This window comes from Mesocricetus auratus, unplaced genomic scaffold (genome assembly GCF_017639785.1).
Source record: "Mesocricetus auratus isolate SY011 unplaced genomic scaffold, BCM_Maur_2.0 Super-Scaffold_100021, whole genome shotgun sequence".
NCBI classification, from domain to species: domain Eukaryota; kingdom Metazoa; phylum Chordata; class Mammalia; order Rodentia; family Cricetidae; genus Mesocricetus; species Mesocricetus auratus.
The window spans coordinates 18,397,975-18,419,055 of NW_024429202.1; the positions used below are offsets into that span (position 1 = coordinate 18,397,975).

A 21,081-nucleotide genomic window follows, 5' to 3' on the forward strand; every position below is an offset into this window, starting at 1 on the left:
GCTTTTTTAAGACATGGTTTCTTTGTATTGTTTTGGAGCCTGTCCTGGAACTCGCTCTGTAAATGAGGCTGGCCTGGAATTCACAGAGATCCACCTGCCTCTGCCTCCCGAGTGCTAGGATTGGTGTACATCACCAACGCCCAGCACATTTTCAGTAATTTTAAAAACAAATTATGTGTAATATTCATGTTTTCAAGTTGAAAGGCTATTATTTCTTATGCTCTTACTATTTCTTTTTCTTTTATTTACTTTTTGCTATGATGTACATCAGGCTAAGGTTGCTAGGCTCTCTACTAATGAGTTATAACCCAAGCACTTTTACTTTTAAAATGGCTATTTACTCATCTGGGCATCAAATTTTTATCAATGTGGTATATTCCCTTCCAGTTTATTTATTCAAACTCATATAATCATAGATACATATGTAATTTCAAAACAATTGGCCATTATATATGTATATATACATATATATAATATAGTTTTATAATTTTCAATTTTCCTTCAACATTTTCTTCTAAAAATAATTTGGATTTGTCATATAGTCCTATTTTCTTAAATATTTCCATAATACTCTAAGATAGGGCTATGTCATAATTGATTCATTTATTTCCTGTTAAAGACATTGGCTGTTTACAGTTTTGTACCATTATGAGTAAAACTGCAATAAACACCATTGTATTCCCCACAATTAAACACTCTACACGGTTTATACTGTATAACTAATAAGTGATACTTATATTATGACATTTGTGGGCCAACTGTGCAGCTCTTAGTAAATGGTTGAATTCAGCTGACTCCACTAGGACTTGTACTAAAGCTTTATCCTTCTTGAAGCCATAAACACCATCATTTGCCTGTGACATACTTCACGGTAGTAGGATTCTCAAGATGGTGATTGCTAGGTAAAAGGATTATTCATTTTTCATTTCTGAACAGATGTTGCCAAATTGCTTTCCCAAAGAGAATATAGCTCTGCACATACCACCAGCAATGCATGTGCATGCCTTTGCCCTTGAATTCCATCCAGCAACAGGTGCCAAATGGGTGTTAAGTCACATCTCATAATTGCTTTAAATTACACATCACAGACTGCCATTAAGCTCCAGCTTTACTGTGTTAACACTAACATTGTGAGTTCACTATCTAGTGACTGTTTGTTCATATGTCTTACACACTTAAAAACCGAGTTATGTGGGCTTTTTCTTGTCAAAAAATTTAAGAATCCTTTAGAATAGCAAATGTTAGCTATTACATTGTTAATAGAATTATCATTTTCAGTTGAATTTGCTTAAGATGATCCTGTACCATTGCAATATTCAATTAACTTCTCTTATAAACAATTTTCTAGAAAGTTCTCCTAAGCTTTCTTAAAACTCACTTTACAGTGAGGGGATTAATCTTTTTGTTTCCAGTTCATGTGATTTAATTTTCATATGAAATAATGGCAAAGGAAATTTTACTTTTAGGGATTAATTTTGCTTATTCAATTTGTATTATGGTTTTTATCTTTTTGTAATCAATATTTACTGTTGGATTTCAGTGAAGATATTTTATCAATTTCTATTACCTGGGAATTTTATTAAGGGTGAGTACTTCATGTTATTCAAAGCTTCAGTCTATGCCAATAGAGCAACTCAATTAGACCCTTTAATTGGTTACTGCAGTGCATTTGTTAATCCCTTAATCTGAATCTCCACGGGCATCCTACTCTACCCTGTTTGACGGTTTGCTGAATAGTTCAATTCTATCTGCTAATGTCTTATTTAATACATTTGTATGTGTGTTTGTGAATGAAATCTAGCAGCAGTGTAGATTCCATTAACTGTGTGATTGAATTATGCCAACTGCTTAGAAATTATCTTTTCTTTATCTTAGAGCATTTTAATTTTTTAAAAATATTTGAACAATTTAAATCTTGGGTCCATAAAGTCCAAGTAGAAAACCAATTGCTCCTTTATTTACTGGTGTGTTTTAGGCTACTTCTCCAGTTTCTTCCATAGTAATTAACATAGCTGTATTTTCCAGTTGCTATTTTTTATATCCTTCAGGTTGTTTAGTTGGATCTTTCGGGGTGCATGCTAGAGACCCCACATCTTTTTAGTCTGTCTACTGTCTGTAGTCTTCAGTTCCTAGTTTGTCTTCTTTTTCCTATTTTCTGTTTACTTGAATTTTATTTATTCATTTTATTGATCACATTAAACCAACTTTTAAAGTTATTTCCCTCTCTACAACTTTATGACTGTGTGTTTCATAAATTTTACTGACCATGTTTATTAATCCCTGTTACTATTTTACTTTGAAGCTGCTTTTCTCTATTTTGTGTTTGATTCTTTAAAATGAACATTTGTATTGCACTGTTTCACACTCATTACAGCTTTGGATCTGCCCTGTGGACTTGGGTGTATTTTCCTGTTTGTTGACTTTTACGAACTTCACTTGATTTGCTCTAGTTTTTAGTGTGTTCTCTGTTTCCCCATTTTATTGTCATGTACAAGAATGTGTTTTATAAAATGTCTACATTCTATTTTAATGTTTTGCCAACAAATCATAAAACCTCATGTATGTAAACACACACACACACACACGTACACATGCATTGGAGGCTGAGGAATGGCCAAGAGGGTAAAATGCTTGCCATACAAGCATGATGCCCTACAGTCATATTCCCAGAACCATGCAAAACCAGATGTGATATAGCACATCTGGAATCTCAACACTCCTTATGGAGAGATGGGATGCAAAGGCAGAAAAATATCCAGGAATTCAAGGTGGAAGGCAAGGGCTGATAACCTCTGACCTCCACACATGCACTTTGGCATACCTTTTGTGACACGTGTGAATGCATACATGGACACACTTTAAAAAAAATATCTATCAGATAAAGGGTAAAACAGTCATTTTTTTCTCTATTCCCCTCCTCACTTTTCAAGTTCTAACTTGCACCCCTTCTTCTGTTTCTTTCCAAACCTTGGCTCCCCCCATTTCTTGCTAAGTACAGCAATACCTGGCATTTTTTCCTTCTCAAAAGCCAAGGTGGAATCCTAGCAAAGAAACTGCTGACTAACATGCTGAGCAATTTGTAGAAGTAACACAGAATCCCCGAGCCTTCTCTGACTATTAGTAGACCAGAGCAAGATCACAGGGAAAGACTAAACACCATGACAGAAGATTGTTGGAGTTTAGATCAGTCTTACTTTTATTTTTCTTGTTTTGTTGTTGTTTTTAAGTGATTGTATCTGCTCATTAACTCACCACATAGCACTTGACAATCAAAACTAAATCATGTTTGATTCATGAAATAAGTGGCATGTTTCATCACACACACACACACACACACACAGAGAGAGAGAGAGAGAGAGAGAGAGAGAGAGAGAGAGAGAGAGAGAGAGAGAGAGATTTACTCAAAGGAAGATTAAACAATTGTATTAAATTGCCTCAAGATTTTGGCTAGAAGAATAAACTTATACTAGCAGTCAAAATTATCCTCCCCACAATAATAAGCCCTTTAGTTTTTAGAAATGGTGAAAATAAATAGAGCTTAACAAAAGCCTTACTCATGTCACCCTGAGGCTTTCAAAAGGATTTTGGCCTCTAATCATCTGTCTGGAAGCTTCAGGTGGGCATTCTCAGAGAGGTTTCTCCCAGGAACAGCTAGCTCCCTTACCAAGGTGGGTGGTTGCTTGGGTGTCTGGTAGTACCTCTGCTGAGGAAAGTAAGCTAAATATGTTAGGATCTGATGCTCCAAGTGACCCTCTGATGTTATTTCTTTGATGTTTTTCCCTCCATCTTTGGACATTCAGCCTGAGGCCGCTCTTCAATCATTTTCTAAAGAGCTTTTATTTCTCCTCCGGTGGTCACTGCTTTCCATTTTGACACTTAATATACTCCAGCATGTTTCTTATACTTCCCATAATGCATTCACACTGAACTTTTGTACTTTCATCTGCCTCTTCCTGCTCTGAGAAGCCTTATTTACCCTTCAGCGCTAACTGAGGAATAAAATTTGACCTAAAGTTACCTCCATCCCCGAGGCAGCATGTGCTGTTCCCTTCTCTTTTTTTCACACTGCATCCTATACAGGTCCCTGTCAAACACTTCACGTGTTTTTTTGAGAGGGGGTTTTGTCTCTTTCATGTTATCTTGGTGCTGAACAAAGTATCTCATCTGCAGTAGGTTCTAAAAGATCAAATCAATGAATGACTGAAAAAAAAACCCAAATCTCTAAAACCCGGTGTGTGTTTGAAGGGATTCTCTGTCTTGCTGAGTTTCATCAACATCAAACAGGTTGGGAAAGAAACCGAAGGCCTTGTAATTAACTGATTGCAGCCAGAGACCCCCGAGACCAATATGGACATGAAGATAGGGAGGACAGATGAAGGACAGATAACTAAGAGTTCATGACACTCACCCACTAACATGAATATCCTAGAGTCTTAAGGAAAGGCTCGCCTGCTGTACAATAGTACATCTTCACTTCTAAAATATGCACACATTAAAGTACTTTAATAAGGATTCTTGGTAGATATCAGGATTTAAATATTTTTAAAGAGTTTTTAAGGAACTCCTAAGGAATAAGATAATCTCTAAAACAAAACTCTTGTGTTATGATTTCTGTTTATTTAACTGAGTGAAACATTTAACAAAGGATGGGTTAGTAGATGCCAGTGAGGTAAGAAAGTGATTAAGTAACAATACTTTTTTTATTTTCAGATGTGTTTAGCTGTTGTCCAGAAAGAGGATTCAGTGACAGTGGCATGCCTTTTCTTATTCAATACTTATATTAATGGTTCAAGTCACCATAATTCCTGTGTATAAAATCCACAACTACTACCAGGTTAAAAGCGTGATAATTGTAAGAAAACAGAGTTAAAGGCATACAGTGAGGACCAGAAGGCCACAGTTCCAAAAGAGAAACACCACATATAAACTTAGATGATTATATTCCGATTCCAGATAATTATCTTCCAGTAGTATAAGCTCTCCACACTTTTAGAGAGTCTACCCCAGTATACATATGACTCTAGAGGAGGCAACACAGTCTCAGTCTTTATTTTCTCAGGTGAAGACTCTGAAACATCTCAGGTGAAGACTCTGAAACATCTCAGGTAAAGACTCTGAAACATCTGAATTAGGACTCTATTCGATTACACTGCCTAGTTGGTTCAGTGATCATACAAAAAAGGATAATTATGGCAATTTCTGAAATGCATCTTTAGCCTTATGAGGTATAAGCAGCATAAGAAGGCAGTGATGAGAAATGCTAAGAGTCTGTAAACTTATCAATGAAGTACAATGCAATATTGACTCTTACCTGAGGTGTTAACAAGATCCCTGAGACCACACAAACTGCTTTGAGCTCTCCAAAAGGTTTTCAGAACTCAGATGGATTAATAAAAATAACAGATTTTTGACTTAAAGCAAATAATTTGTAATTGTTGTCTATCAGCATTAATGAGAAAAATCCTTGAGGACTGTCTAACGAAATCTGAATAAATGATGAGAGCCAATGTAGGAGACCGTCTAATTTCCTGTTAACTAAGAAAGAACCTTTGATTCAACCTGTGCTTGTGGGGGCTATTGTGTGTCCTCACCACAACTGCTACTGAGACATTATCTTCATGAATCATCAGTACACATAAACAAACCTTAAGTGGGAGGCAATATCCCTATCATTGTGTTCCTGGAATGTAGCCAGCTAACGCCATCTGCATGGCTACACTCTCCAGGCTGGGCAATTGCAGGTACCTAAAATAACATTCTGTGAAATCCTTGATCCAAGCCTCAGTGTTGTGTAATTTTGTTCTTGGGTCTGATCATACGGCATGATCAACAGACAGTGAGAGGCAGTGAGGAAAGTATCAAAAATGGAAGTGAGTATTGGTGGCTTTTTGTGTCTTGCTTCATTAATCCCCCTCTGCTATTAAAGAAGATCATTGACAGGGAGTTAGATGGCTTAAAGGGGATTGTCAGGATTACCGAAGAAAACTAGAATCTGAAGAGAGCTTCTTGAAGTTATTAAACTAGCAAGCAAAGTCTGATCGTAAGCCTTTATGGTAAGTTCACACAGTCAGCCACCGCACACACTCTATGAGGAACAGCACCTGTGTCAATGCTCTACTCTTTTGGTGAGACACAATCATTCAGCAATTTCTATACGGTGAGTTGTTCATACAATGATTAGGAAAGAAGTTTCCATCCAGTGGCTTTTGAATAAAAACAAAGCACCCATCGACTAATATTTTGTGTTTTTCTAGCATATGGAATGTTAAATAAAATTTGCCAGTAATGTATACTTATGAAGTGAGAAAATTCCAAGGTTACCTAATTATTAACCCATTCTACTTAAAACATTTTAAATCACATATTTTCATTTTATATGCTAAACTCTGTCATCAAACGTGAAGACAGCCTTGACCTTCACTCTTAATTTAGAACATGCTCTCATTCAGAAATGTTCAAGAAGAGACTTGGGAAGCAATTCAGTGATAGAGTGTTTTAGCAGCATGTACAAAACCTTGGATTCAATCTCCAGAAATGCAAAAAAGCTCAGGGGTGATAATAATGGCAGGAATGTATAATAGACCTTTTTTCCTGGAATGAGAAAACACTCTTAAGTCACCTGCCAAGGAACTCATACATTTATATTTAAAATGGTCTCTTCTCAAAGTGGCTACAAATGAAACTATTTGAGAAGAAACTCAGATAGGGGTGTCAGGGAGGTACAGTAAGGGTAGAGAATGGGGTCAAGTAATGAATGAGAAGCCGGAAACAGAAGTAACAGAGAGCAAAGGAAGGGTTGTAGCACAGGATGACCAGTGTAAAGAGAACCAGAAAATAGGGCAGAAATAGGGAAACCTGGGTAGCCCAGAGCCTGAGTGAGGGGCTGGGGGCGGGACTGGAGTGAAAGTCAAAACACGAGAAAAAACACTAAGCACTGATTAATAAAAATCTTTCAAACCTACAAAAAATTATAGCATAGGAGTCAGTAGATAAGTTTTAATATTACCATTCAATTTAAAAGACAGTCTCATATCTGGTATTAGATGCATTGTATATTTTTGACAGATATAATATAAACCTAGATAGCACCTGCCAAAATATAATTTGTAAATAATAAAAGTTGAAAATTTTAAATCAATTTATTCCATGCATATTTTAGCATACTGCTGAAAATATTAATGGTTTGTATATTCATTGAGATGTAATTACAATAATTATACATATAGAATTAGTGTACTAGAGCAAGTGTATATGTACACACATTGAATGTTTTATACATGTAACTCTGCCTCACAAATTAAATAGCAGGAATTTGAAAAGGCAGGATATTGAGTGCATCAAAATATTTACTGAATAATTTAAGAGGATGAAAAGAAACACTAAACCTTGTCCACACTATTCCCTGGTGGTAATGAATGAATTAATTAAATTCTTTTAGGTGCTAAGCATTATGTTAGGTGTTGGAGATAAAAGCAAAACAGTAGGCTGATAGCTTCTGTCATGGAATTTCTATTTGACTGAGTGGAAATGAGTATAAAGAAAAAAACCACATGCTGGGAATCTTATAATTGTAAATTGTGATAAGTAGTTGAAAGTGAATTATAATGTTAAAAGGCTTAATGAGTATTCTGACAGCAGGAACAGTATCTTTCAAAGTATAAGGACTGAATAGAAGTAAGGTAATTGGCAATGGTTAATTTTAATTGTTAATTTGACACTATCTAGGATGAACTGGGAAAAAAACTCTCATTGAGAATGTGTGTTGATAAAGTTGGCTTGTGGGACTCTCTATGGGGAGTTTTTGTTTGTTTTTTTGTTTTTGTGTTTTGTGGGTTTTTTTTGTGTATTAGTTAGTTGAGATGGGAAGACCTGCCTATCATGAGTGACTCATTCCCTATTCATGAGATCCTGAACTTAATGAAAAGAGGAGAGTGGTATGAGCACCCACATACTGCATTAATTCACTGCTCTCCGCTCTTTACTGTGGATGTAATGACTGACTGCTTCAACTTTTCATTGTCTTGACTTCCCATATAACAATGGACTGTAATTATCACAGCAACAGGAAACAAAATGGAAGCAGTAGTGAGGGACAGCAGTATTTCAAAAATCCATGGAGACATCATTGTACAGAAGAGTTGGATGAAGGCAAAAAACTAAAAAAAGAAAAGGCAACAAAGAGGTGTGTGAGGAGAAAGGGTCCAGGGGTGCAGGCAGGTCAGACCCCAAAAGGCTTTACACACTGTATTAGGGATTGGGTCTCAACCTAATGGAAAACCATGAGAATGTTTTAAAAATAGGATCCATGTGCTTAGATTTTAAAGATCCATCTGGCCACAGTTTTGGAGAGTGGATGAGAGAATAAGATACATCTCATGAGTGATTAGGGTGTGGTGGTGTTCAGGCAGATGAAGGCAAACAGGTAGATTTCGTAGGATGTAGTTTCAAAGTAAAATTAATATTGCTAAAAAAACACAGGTACTGTTAAATAATAATGTGTTACCCGTGTTATATAGGTTGTTGTGTCATGCAATAGCCTAGTGGAAATTCCTTACAAGTAAGGTAGTGCTGACTTTAGACTGACAGTCCTTAAGACTTATGTGACATTTGTAATTCTCTATAAGTGCATCCATCTTTTTCTTTTGGTCCACATCTTGCTCAAGAACATTTTCCTTTCAAGGATAATGCTTTGGATTTTGATGCATACACATTTTCTTCTGCAGTCATCCACTGCCCCTCCAGCACTATTTACATCAAGTCATGAGAGGGTTCCATACAATATCTTTACTTTGTCACTTATGTAGCTATTTAGTCTTCCACAAAACATCACCACACCAAAACTACTCAGCCCAAAGTCACCAAGAACACATAGGAAAGACATGCTTCCAATCAAGTAATTATTAAAAAGAATTAAATATATTCGCATAGTAAAACAGTATATGGTTATTGGACATAATACTTTAAAAACTAGCATCTTTGAAAGTTATTGTCTTATTTGTATATATGCATCTCTCCTTAATATTCCATTTTCTGTAATTACTAATGAGTAAAAGAGCGTTAACTATACTTCATTTTAGTATTTATTCAACAGTGCTGTAAGGATTGGGGAAATAACATACAATCTGTACTGACTAATGTTAAGCCTCTGATTTGGCACTGCCATTCCTGAGTCCCAATTGCCTGTCACCATGGATAATTGAAAGTTGGCACAGTTACTCCCATACCAATTTTCAATGGCCACACATAAATTGCTCTGATTTGTGAAATTATAGTTATTCTACTCCATCTGTTCTCTTCATTTTTCAAGTCAGTTGTCAAATGAAATATGTGAGTCCCTACTAAAATCTTGAGAAGTTTTGCACGTGTTATCAGCATAGATGAAATAATTCTATATCAGGCTAGTGTTCAGGAAAATTCCACAAGGTAAACCACAGGAAACTTCACAGGAAGTAAGGTGACAAGTTGACAGTGGCTTTGAAAGGATGATGGCAAAGTGCCTCATTGTAATAACAGGATTTAGCAATCTTGCCTTAGTTCTGCATATTAAATATTAAGCATAATTGCCAAGAAGGCCTTAATAGTAAAATTCTGAAAACACATTTCGATTCTGAACTACTTTCTCCATTTATTATAGCAGTTTTATTATAACTAAAATTTAAGAGCATATGATATTAAATAAAAGTAGAACATAATTCATTGATGTAGCTAATGAGCACATCTTTTCTGTTGCCACTAAATAATGAATTTCATTTTTCTATATTGGTTTTACATATATGAAGATGCTGTTAGTCAAGTGTGGAAACATATTTTTCATAGTCTCTGTACCCTACTAAGAGCAACTGTTGTACTTCAGATTATGGGAGAATGAAAACAAAATTGTTAAATCAATCAACTTCTGTTCTAAACTGTTGAGTTAGAGGTAAGGGGGTTTTATCTCATTTTGGGGTCCTTTTGTTATGAAATCTAGGTATTTTGCATTCCTTCATATAGCTATACTTTCTGCAACCAAGAGGTGGAAAGTTTCTGGTATCACACCTCTCAAACCTGGGCTGGTTTTAGAACCTGCTTTCTAATAGAACACTGTGGAGATGTGGCCTACTAGTTCAGAGGCAGGAGCCCCAAAAGGCCTTACAAGCTTTTGCATGTCGTCTTTAGATCCTTGCCTTGAGAAAAGTCTGTGATTACTCTTGGAAAGAGAGCAGTCATCTAGAATAAAGACACGGCGTCTTTTAAAATCCAATGTAGACTAACTACCCTCAGCCAACATCCTAGCTCAGAAGTGATATTTAAGCAAACCAAATAGGATCAATGTGACCAAACAATCTCTGAGCTGAGCCACAAAACAACATGCTAAACACACAAAGGTTGGTCTGAGGTTATTTGTTTTCTACAAGTAGCTAATAATCCTGAATATTTTATTTGCTTGTTTAGAGGGAAAGTTAAAAATTAACTTTATGCAAACTTAAAAATTAAGCATAGTAATTATGTCAAAATACCAATATTTTGTATATTTTTCATAATTTGGCTATTGATGGATTGGTTTTATAGAATATTTCATTCATTAGGCATATTTTATTATTCTTACAGCTATCCTGTTAAGTAGTAATTTAGTGTCTTATAAAGGAAAAGACCATGGTAAAGAACACAAACACACACACACAGGGTCACACACCTGGCATAGCAAGATGGGTTACAATACAGCATCTAGCAATGTGTGATTCATTTACCCCAATGACAGCACACCACAAGCACCACAGGAAGTTGTCAATCTAGTCTCTCTTTGGAGTACTGCTGGATAGGCCAGAAGCATATTTCCTCTTCTCTGGCGTAAATGTGGTTTGTTTTGGTCCATCAATGAGTCACCTTTACCGTGGGCATACATTGATGAACTCTGACACCGTTATAAAATGTCTCAGCTAGTATGGACTTCTCCATCTGGTAAAGAGACTTGTTGACTGATCTAAAATGCTACCCCAGAATATCCAGAAGAAAAGTTTATGAGTACTGAATAAATTCCTTCTTTGGCCATTTTCTCTTTCAGTTTTAAGTGGCCAGATCATGGCTTCCTTTCCATTACTCAAGTTCTTTGTGCTTTTAACATGACAACAGTCAAATAACCAATTGACTAAAGTGACAACATTTTTCTGCATAGTAGATCCTGGAATATTTGGAATCACAATCGTTGTTTCTTGGGGCAAATAATTACTACTGATTGTCTGATCGAGCATAATCATATATATACTTCTAGAAGTCGGTGTTTCAATTATTTATTCATGGATGACATTTATTTGCAGTACTGGTATAAAATATTGTTTCATCTTTTAAGTTGGTTATAAGTTAAATGTATGTCATAATCTGTCAGAAATAAATGAACAAAATTCTACCAAGTACATTACCTACCCCACTATTTTTTTGTTGTTGTTTTTGAGACAGAGTTTCTCTGTGTAACAGCCTTGGCTGTCCTGGAACTCACTTGTAGACCAGTATGGCCTTGAACTCACAGAGATTCCCCTGCCTCCGCTTCCTAAGTGCTATGATAAAAGGCCTGTGCTACCGCCGTCCCACTTATTAGCTTAGCATTTGCATATCATTGTTAAATGTGGGAAATACTATCTGCTGATGCTGCTACATTCTAATTCTACAAATGCAAATCTAAAGACTAGGAAGAATGGGTTCAATCCTGCTTTTTCACTTGACTAAAATCTAACATGAACGACTAAGCCAAATACATGGGTGGAGACATTTTCTAATAAGCATTGATCATCTCCTATCGAAACAACAAAAACAACCACCAGAGAATAACCCCTGCATGCAACTCAACATTAATACAATCAACAGGATGACTGCACACACACACACACACACACACACACACACACACACACACACATACACACACACACACGTTATATTTTATGCCAGCATCTGAAACTTTGCATTATACCACCTGACATTTACCTGTTGTGGAAATTTGATTAAAGAATACAAATGTCTGCACAGATGTCTTAATTACAAATGACACCATACAGTTTTCTAGTATTAAAGTATAAAGTGTATGTATATACATGTACACATACATATAGGTAAACAATTCTAAGTTATAAAACACATTTTTGCAATTTTACTTATTGAATTTTATAGATTTTGTAGAATTAAATAGTATTTCATTAAAAAAGAAATAAGCCTCAGTGCAATATTTTTTCCAGAAGATACTCTCCAGTAAAATATATGTCCAACATTTATATAACCAGAGGAATAGTTTGTTAAACATAATTTTCTGATGTACAAACATATATCATGTGGAATTTCAGCATTTAAAGAGGACTTTGGTGACAACAGGACAATAAAAATCACATCTGTAGCAATTTATAAGGTCTAGTTTTCTAGTGGTGGTTTTAAGAGAGTATAAGCCATATGCATTTGTTAGTTTTGTAGCTCCTTTATTGTTATTAGCTTAACCTAGAGTGGGAGAAAACATCAATAAACAGCATAGTGAAAATGGGTCGTTCCCATAAGCCTAAACAAGAGTCAGCACATTGTGGACACTCACAGCTAGAGGAAGCTGTAAGTACAGCTTGTTATCAACACTTCCCTGGCTCAGTTTACAAAGAAAAGACTCACATTTTCATCTGTTTGTTTGGTTGGCTTTTCTAAAACTAAGAGATTTGAAAACACAGTTCATTTTAGTTTCCCAAATAAGAACATTGAAAGTAGCTAAAACACTTAAGGCCCTTACTATATATGCTCATGGTCAGTACCGCTCAGCAATAAATCAAAACCAGCTGCATTTTAGGTAATAAACCAAGAAAGATATGGCAGTTTATGCAGAGACTGGGGATAGTGAGCGCTCAGCCCTATGAGAAGACACCCATATCACCTCCCCTCAAAGTTCAAGGAACATCATGGAAGAGGAGGCAGAAAGGATGTAAGAGCTGGAGGATGGGGAAGAGGGGAAGAGGGCTGTGAAGTGCTGTCTTCTAGATGCCATCTATGCTCACCACTCTAACACCAGTGCTGCAAGTGTTACCTTCTGGACATGACATAGATGTTGCACTCACAGATAAAAGCAACTGTGGTTGCCTGTCCACGATCAAAAACTACAAAAACTCCAGCATGGATGAGGAAAAGGCTCATGAGGTCCCACCTGTAACTGAGGAGCTATTGGCAGTTGGCAGTGACTGGGGGAGAGAATTATTCTTTTTCTGGGGGCAGGGATATGGTCATTAGTAGGCTCCCTATGCTCCGGTGGACGGCTCCACTCCAAAGTGCATATAAGAAGCACTACTTAGCCTTGGTAGAGTTATAAGAAGGAAAAGAAGGGAGCGAGAAGAAAAGGAAGAAGGAAGAAGGAAGGAAGGAAAGAAAGAAAGAAGGAAAAAAGGAAGGAAGGGAGAGGGATGAAGTTGAGAGGGAAACGTTTTATGAAGGTAGTAGGGTGGATATTAACAGAATATGTTATATATATGAAATTCATCAAGAATATACAAATAGTGTTTAATATGTGCCTTACTGAGCATGTTATTTTGTTATCATTCCATCGGGCACAACAATTATATACATAGCATTTTCAATATATTAAGTATTATAAAATAATTCAAAGTCAATTAAAATACTCATGAAGATGTGCATAGGACACACAGCATTCCTACAAGGGAATTGAGTATCTGTAGATTTGACATGTTCAGACGAGTCTTCAAACCAATCCCCTAGGGATAGCAAGGGATAAACAGACGCATACCTCATAACTCAAAAGTGCTCTGGACTAAGTAAGAACAGTGCATTTGTAAACTAGACTTTTGTTGGAACCTCTTGGTCATTCTAGTGAGTGAATCAAGCTGAAGTCTTATTTTCTACCTATGACAAAATAGCAGATTTCTAAACATAGATTCCATTGCCTGTAAACATAACATCTGGAAATCAACACAGAACATGCTATTCTTCAGAGTCAATATTATTTTTTACCATAACCATGTGTTCTTGGTAGATACGCAATTTACTATAACTTCCTGAATTATTTAGTGCACAATCAGTGCATTGTGTCACTCAGTATCATCAAATTTTAAACACCGGAAAGGAGAAACTGTGATAGTTTAAGAAGAAAGGAGTTTTTAAAGTAATTATATATACTTATTATTCCACAAGGAATTGATATTAAAATGTAGCTGGTTGATTTTGTTCAAAACAATGCATTGTAAGCAACCCAAGAATCCTGTGCATTTGTGACACAAAATTGAAGAGTTTTCACAGACTTTTCTTTCTTTATCTCATAGCCAAATTCAACCAACTCATCCTGTGGAAAAATATACATTTTATGGATCATTCACAGACATAATTCATATATATTTATCAGCTTGCAATACTGAAAAGAATCATTTAAAGTCTAATAAGTAGTAATCAAAGGAGAACCTTCTAGGCATGATGATGATTATGTAAATATTAAATTTGGCTATAAACCATCAGGAATGTGGTTCTCATGAAAACACTGTCTTTTCTCTTTCTTCCATATTTCTTTCTACATATTTAAAATAGTCTCCATAATTGTTCCCACCTTATCGTAGAAGGGGTTGCTTGACTGCAACACTCAATAAACATGAGGAAGTGGGAGGAAAAAATCTAAGGAGCAAAATATACTGAAAGTGTGTTCTTTTTAATTGTTTGAATAGCATATATTAATTATACACAACAATGGATTCCATTATGGCATTGTGATGCATGTGTATAATGTATTTTGTTTGTATTCCGTCTGTGGGAATCTGTTCATCACCATGAAATACCACCTATGTTCAGAGGAAAAAGAAGTTATAGGAGTATTGGTGACTAAATTATAGAAAGCATATTATGCCTTGCCTAGTTTCACTGATCTCTAAAGATAAAATCCTATCAATTAACCAAAAAGTACACAGAAATAAGATGTAAAGACATGGCCTGACAATAACTATTATTCTAAAGCAAAACTAGTCAAGGAATTTCTAAAAGACCCATTGAATATTGTTATAATTTTAATGGATTTGTTTTCCTCAATTGCATGGTTATTATATGACTATCATTTCTTTCTCTCTCACTTCACTGAGGGAAAGTAATTATCATGTAGCTTACAACATGTGTAATTTGTCCTGTAATTATAGAAGACACTCATTGTCTCTATAAATACTTATAGGAGAGGCAAATAACTGGTCACTGCCAAGAAAGCTAGACACAAACCACACTGACTGATTTGAGAGCACACTTTCCACCTGCCGAAACTGTAGGATTGTACAGGAAATTTTGCTTACCTATTTTTCAAAGACCACAAGATTTCTTAGAATAAAACACTGCTTAAAGGTATAAAATGCAGAGTTCAGTTTTGGAAGAGGATATTGTGATGGCACTTAGGTTACAGGGATGACATCCATCCTTGGTCCTCCAGGACCCAGTCTACCAGTATCCACCCTCCTGTGAACCCCAGGGTACCCATGCCCATGGGCAACATCCACCTGACTGGCTTTGCTTGCTTCACTAGCTCAGGGTTGAAGGGAGTACTTCTTACCAAGGTTCTCACTTGGGATTGAGTGCTTTGGAAAGATGTTTTCAGTCTGAAGCTTTCTCCACACTTTTCTCTGTAACCTTGTAGTACTGACAAAAGTGTCTGCTGCAAGGTGACCCAAGGCATTTAAAGTCTTGTGAGAGATTTTCTTGTACATCACTCATATGTTTAATCTACCCCTGCATTAAACCATTTGGAATAACTCTGATTTTAGTGTGTGCTATCTTTTCTGTAACAGTTAGCTCTTTTTTTTCCTTTTTAAATTTTTCTTAATTTCCCTCCAGGTAAAATTCCACTAATAAACCAGTGTCCATGCTAACAAAACTTTTAGTCAGAGACATAGTCACTGCAGACCAATGACACCATAACATAAAAATATAATGCCCAATACATCTTTGCATCTTTTATATGTAAATAGAATAAATTTAACTAAAAATGCCTGACCATTAAGTAAATTTAGAACAATTTCTGTCAATCACCAATATATAAAGGCTACTCTAATTGAGGCAAAATTTTAGTGTCACAACAAAATTATTATGTATGTTGTATAGAACATACAAAAACTAAATGAAACATTAAACTATATCAGGAGCACAATTCATCTTTATAAACATGAAGAATTACCTTTTCACCAGTTTCCCCTTTGATGCCTTCAAGTCCTTGTTCTCCCTGTAAAAGAGAAGTGTGGTGTAATAAGAATACTTCTTATAGTTCATACAATTTTTGAAATAATAGCTATATTTCTGAGAATATAAAAGATCAGTGACTTCAGTAACTCCCTGTGATATGAAGTTCTAAGCCAATACTAACAACGCAAAGTCTGAAAAGTACAAAATTACTCAAATAAAAGTTTTTTAGATATGACCTTCCCTACCTTCTGGAAAAATCTAATCTCCATAAGGCCAAGCACCCTGCGTATTAAGTGTCTGAGAATGGTACCATCTAGATTTGCTTTGAGAGTTGAATGAAGCAGCACAGGCTGCATTTGCCATTCTTGCTGTCACTAGAATTGAATGAAGCAGAAGAGACCAAGTTTGCCATTCTTGTTGTCACTAGCCTCTCATTAACCCCAGAAGACACAGACTTCTGTGAAACCTTCCTTCCACATGAGTGTCTAATGAGAGGTTCATGATGAGTGGGTTTAGTATTGAACTTTGGAGTCCTGAGCCTACACCCACCCCCACATGCCTGCAGCCCCAGGTTCCTCTCTGGTCTATTCATGTGACTCACAGTCACAAAAAAAGAGCTGTTCTCTATGCTGTCCTTTAAAACTACAAAGTGCACGTGTTTCTTTTCCTCATGAACCCTTTCCAATTTCATAAGTTTATTTTCTGATTTAATTTGCTGTAACTATATTGATGATATTACCATCAAACATTTAGTAAACACTCACTGAGCGACTCCTACATGTCAGGGACCTATGTTTACGTAGCTAGGAGGTGAGTATTAGAGATGGGTTTTATCTGCCATCCACTCACTGAGGGTCAAGGCACATGGCATTCAGCCAGTATCTTCCTTTTTGTTCTATCTATCTATCTATCTGTCTTTCTGTCTGTCTATCATCTAAGTTTCATTTTACATTCCAACCCGTTATACCGCCCATCCCTCAATTGCCTCAATTGTATGATAAAATTAAAATTCACATGCATTATATAGATTACAATGTGAGCTCCTATCTTGTATATAGATAATTTATGAGTATATTATACACGGTCAAACAAATGCATATAATGTGTAGAAACATGGTTAGATAACTATTTTCTGCTTCCTTTATTCTAGAACCCATATTAGCAAACAATAGATTAGTTCACAGGTATTTTTTTTATCACTAATGCATGGTCCTACCTTTCTTTTAATAGTCTTTCCCCTTAAATATAGAATTTAACTCCATCTGGTAATTCAAGCTGACACTGAAGCTGCTGAACATCCCTAGCACACTGGCCACGATGTCAGCATGATGCAGCCACCACAAACAGCTGCTGGAAAGTCCAAAACTATTTCCCAGCAGATAAATCTGCATATCCCTTGGCTTGAAACTCAACTCACAGATGCAGCACATGCTGTACTAGTGGGTTTTGTCTAGAACTGCCGTGAAGGGGCGCGGAAGCATGCGGTTTCATGGTTCCCAGTCCAATCTTACTATCTCTATGGGGCTAGGTAAAGAAACAGTTTTACAGCTGTAACTATAAATGAAAGTATATCTTTTCAAATGACATTTCCAGCTTTGGGGAAAAAACCTAGATGCATAGCAACTTCTGACATTTTGTTATTAAGACCTGTACTGCTTCGCCACAGCATAGAAATGACATGTTTGGCTTTGGGGGACGTCTAAAATTGCATCAGTAATGCTCTCCCCTGTGGAGGGATTGTCTGGGCTGTATCATGACAGCTGGCCCCACCTGAAGTGACTCCTCTTTTCTCCAGCAACCTGGAGTATATTAGTTTCTGGGCATCGAGGGATGCTTGGCACATAGAGTTGAGCTTGTTCCCAGAGAGAAAAAGCAGTCCTTGGATAGATAGTAAAGGATCCAAAGGAAATGCATTTTGGTGAAGAGAAAGATGCCAGGCATAGTAAAATGTACCATGGATGGTGAAAAACTTTTCATTATGGGTATAAATGTACCATTCTGAAGGGTTATTTAATTATTATAACTTAGAAGGGATTGAATTCATAGCCTCATACAGGATAAGCAAACACTGTGCACTAAATTGTCTCTACAGCCCACTTTTTACTTTTCATTTTGAGACATGATCTCACTAAGTTGTCAAAGCTAGCCTTGGACTCACTCTATAGGCTGGCAGTCTGCAATATTCCTGCTTCAGCCTCCTGAGTAGCTAGGATTATTGGTCTGCACTGCCAGGCAAAAGCAAAAAGATGTGCTTTGAAGAGTTCAGTACTATTAAATATTTCATGTCATTGTGAACATTAAGCAAAATGTTCTGCTTAATCTGAGAAGCACAACAACAAGCGAATAGGAACTAGCAGCAGAGAACACTGTTCCTTTGTTCACACTGATTGATAACAGAAAAATGTTTCTGGTGCAGCCTTAACACCTCCATGGCCCAGGAAGGGCATCACTCCTGATTCTTCAGGAAGGCATACTGTTAACACCCTGGAACAAATATTTCCTATAGAGATCTCTGAGAAGTAAATGCTTCTATGAGTTCTCCTTGGAAAGAATGATTTAGTAGTTTAGTTTGTATGAAATATTTATAAAAACCCATTACCTTTTGACCAGGTAAGCCTGGAATACCATGCAAGCCATTTTCACCCTAAAAAGAGTAACCAAAATAAATTTTATTAGCCACAAATGATACTGAAAAAGACCCCCCTTCACATGCACCTGTTTTTTGTTGGTTGGTTGGTTGGGTTTTAGAAAAGGGGGTTTCTCTGTAGTCCTGGCTGTCCTTTGTAGACCAATATGGCCTTAAACTCATAGAGATCTGCCTAACTCTACCTCGTAAATGTTGGGAAAGCTTCAGTGTTCTGAGGAAAGTTAACATTTTTTTCTGGATATCTGTTACTTGTAGGGTCTTCCAACTTTCTGTTATCACAACTCCAGGAACATCACCTCAAATTTTAAAGTAAAGGAATGGGAGCTCTGAGATGTTAAGTACTAGTCTCACAGACTCAGGGTTATCCTATAGTGTCACCTAAGATGTTTAGGGAGTGCCCAATGATTCCACAGCCTGCATATTCCATGTCTTCCTTTCTTTCCTTCCTCCTTTCTTTCTTTCTTTCTTTCTTTCTTTCTTTCTTTCTTTCTTTCTTTCCTCCCTACCTCCCTTCCTCCTTTCTTTCCCCATCCTTTCTTTTCTTTGCTTTAAGACCTCTGGGCATATTAATAAAATTTTTATGGGGTAGACATTGCTTCCTGAACAAACTTATCAGAGAGTTACTATTCTCATAATCATCTTATATAAATGGGTACACAGTGACCAGGCTTCAAACTCTCTTGCCCTTCAGCTGTGGCCGATGTCATGCGTCCCTACGTGATCTCTGGCAACCAGTTTAAATTGTGTATTATAAGTGTCTTCTTTCCTAATATGAGATATCACATACGCACACACGCATATTCTTCTCAGATTGTGGACATGCTCATTTCCCTATTCCTATCTGCTGACTGCTATGGGGTCAGTTCTGAAGTTGTACCAAAGGCAATTCTACATGAAAAAGTTCTCCCTTCCCGCATGACTCCTGTCATGGGCATGAACATTTTCAGCAGATGCCTATCAGGGTCCATTTCTGGAATTCTTGGTCATTATATTGACGAGTCTGCTCTGTGAAGAGCACACCGGTTAGAAGAAGATATTTCATGGGGTGGTGGAGGGGGGGTGCACATTCTTAGTAAACCCTCGGGCATTTACTTCAGTCTAGGAATTTACCATGGCTCCCAACTGTCCAGACTCAGGCAGCTCAAAATAAGCTATCAGTGCTATGCTCTGCTTTATTTCTGTGAAACATTCATAAAATTCACTTGATAACAGTTTTTAAGCTCTACCAAAAATGCAGGTATCATCTCTAAGAATTAATTGAAAGAAGTTAAATATATTAAGAAGAACAACTACCATATCTTCGAATTTTAAAATCAAAATGAGATACTGTACTTAAATGTTGAGATCTTAATTTTATCACCAATACATTTTTGAAAAGTTTTACTGTTTCTTTTTCTATTTTTAAAACCAGAAGTATACTGCCATATACAAGCACACACTATATTTTAACAACTAAATTATTTTAGACTAAATTATCAAAGTATTCTATAGTGTAGCTGCTATTGTCATAATAAGGGCAAAACTTGGCTGTGATATGTAATCACATGCGGTAGCATCAAAATAGTGTAATTATCAATACACTAAGCACTTATACCACTTAAAAGTTATTAGAGTTCTTCACCCGAGGCATCAGGCAAGACTAGCAGAAAGCTGCAGCAACATCTGGTAAGGAATTAAGGGAAATGGCATTAAGTATCTGACGCCAAGGAACATTGTATGGAAATGGAGCTTCTTTTGCTCATCACTAAAGTATGTCCACTTGTCCCTAAGAAACAGATTATCTTCCTCGGTTGATCCAGCATAGTATTTTATTTCATGTTGCAAGTTACTCAGGATAGCAAAATACAGCATATAATCCACGAAGTACAAAGATACGGTGTTTACCCCGCCAACAGCCCATTTCGGGGAAAAGGGAGTGGTGACAGTTCTTTTTCTCTTCTTTGCTAGCAGCCGACTTTTACATGTCGTGTGCCCAGAGAGTGCTGGCACGGGTGTGTCTTTAATTGATATTTTTTGATTATTGTTGTTAAAATATGGTGTTCCCCTATGGCAAGTGTTAATTGATCTCTACTCTTTCCCTACTTAGAGATTTAAAATCACTTCTAATTGTCTTTAGTCCATAGGAGTGTGGGCATACTGGTTCCCATTTCTATGTCAAGGGGAGAGGTGTATAAGAATCTCCGTAGAAACTTAAAAAGACATAATTCAAGTATGCTAATAGCAAGTGTTGATTCCATAAAACTTTATTTAAAACATTTATGCCAATAGCAGCAATCTTCTTA

The 21,081-nt window shown here is 36.5% G+C and overlaps 1 protein-coding gene across 4 annotated transcripts in view; it reads right to left on the bottom strand.

The window, feature by feature from the left end:
- Nucleotides 1-21,081, bottom strand: part of Col19a1 (collagen type XIX alpha 1 chain) — a 313,664-nt gene that overhangs the window by 213,127 nt on the left and 79,456 nt on the right. For all 4 annotated transcript variants that reach the window (XM_013125565.2, XM_040729471.1, XM_040729472.1 and 1 more), the window contains exons 10-11: nucleotides 18,752-18,796; nucleotides 16,148-16,192 (exon numbers count right to left, since the gene is read on the bottom strand). In XM_013125565.2, the coding sequence (XP_012981019.1) occupies nucleotides 16,148-16,192; nucleotides 18,752-18,796 (90 nt within the window). The remainder of the gene's footprint in view (nucleotides 1-16,147; nucleotides 16,193-18,751; nucleotides 18,797-21,081) is intronic.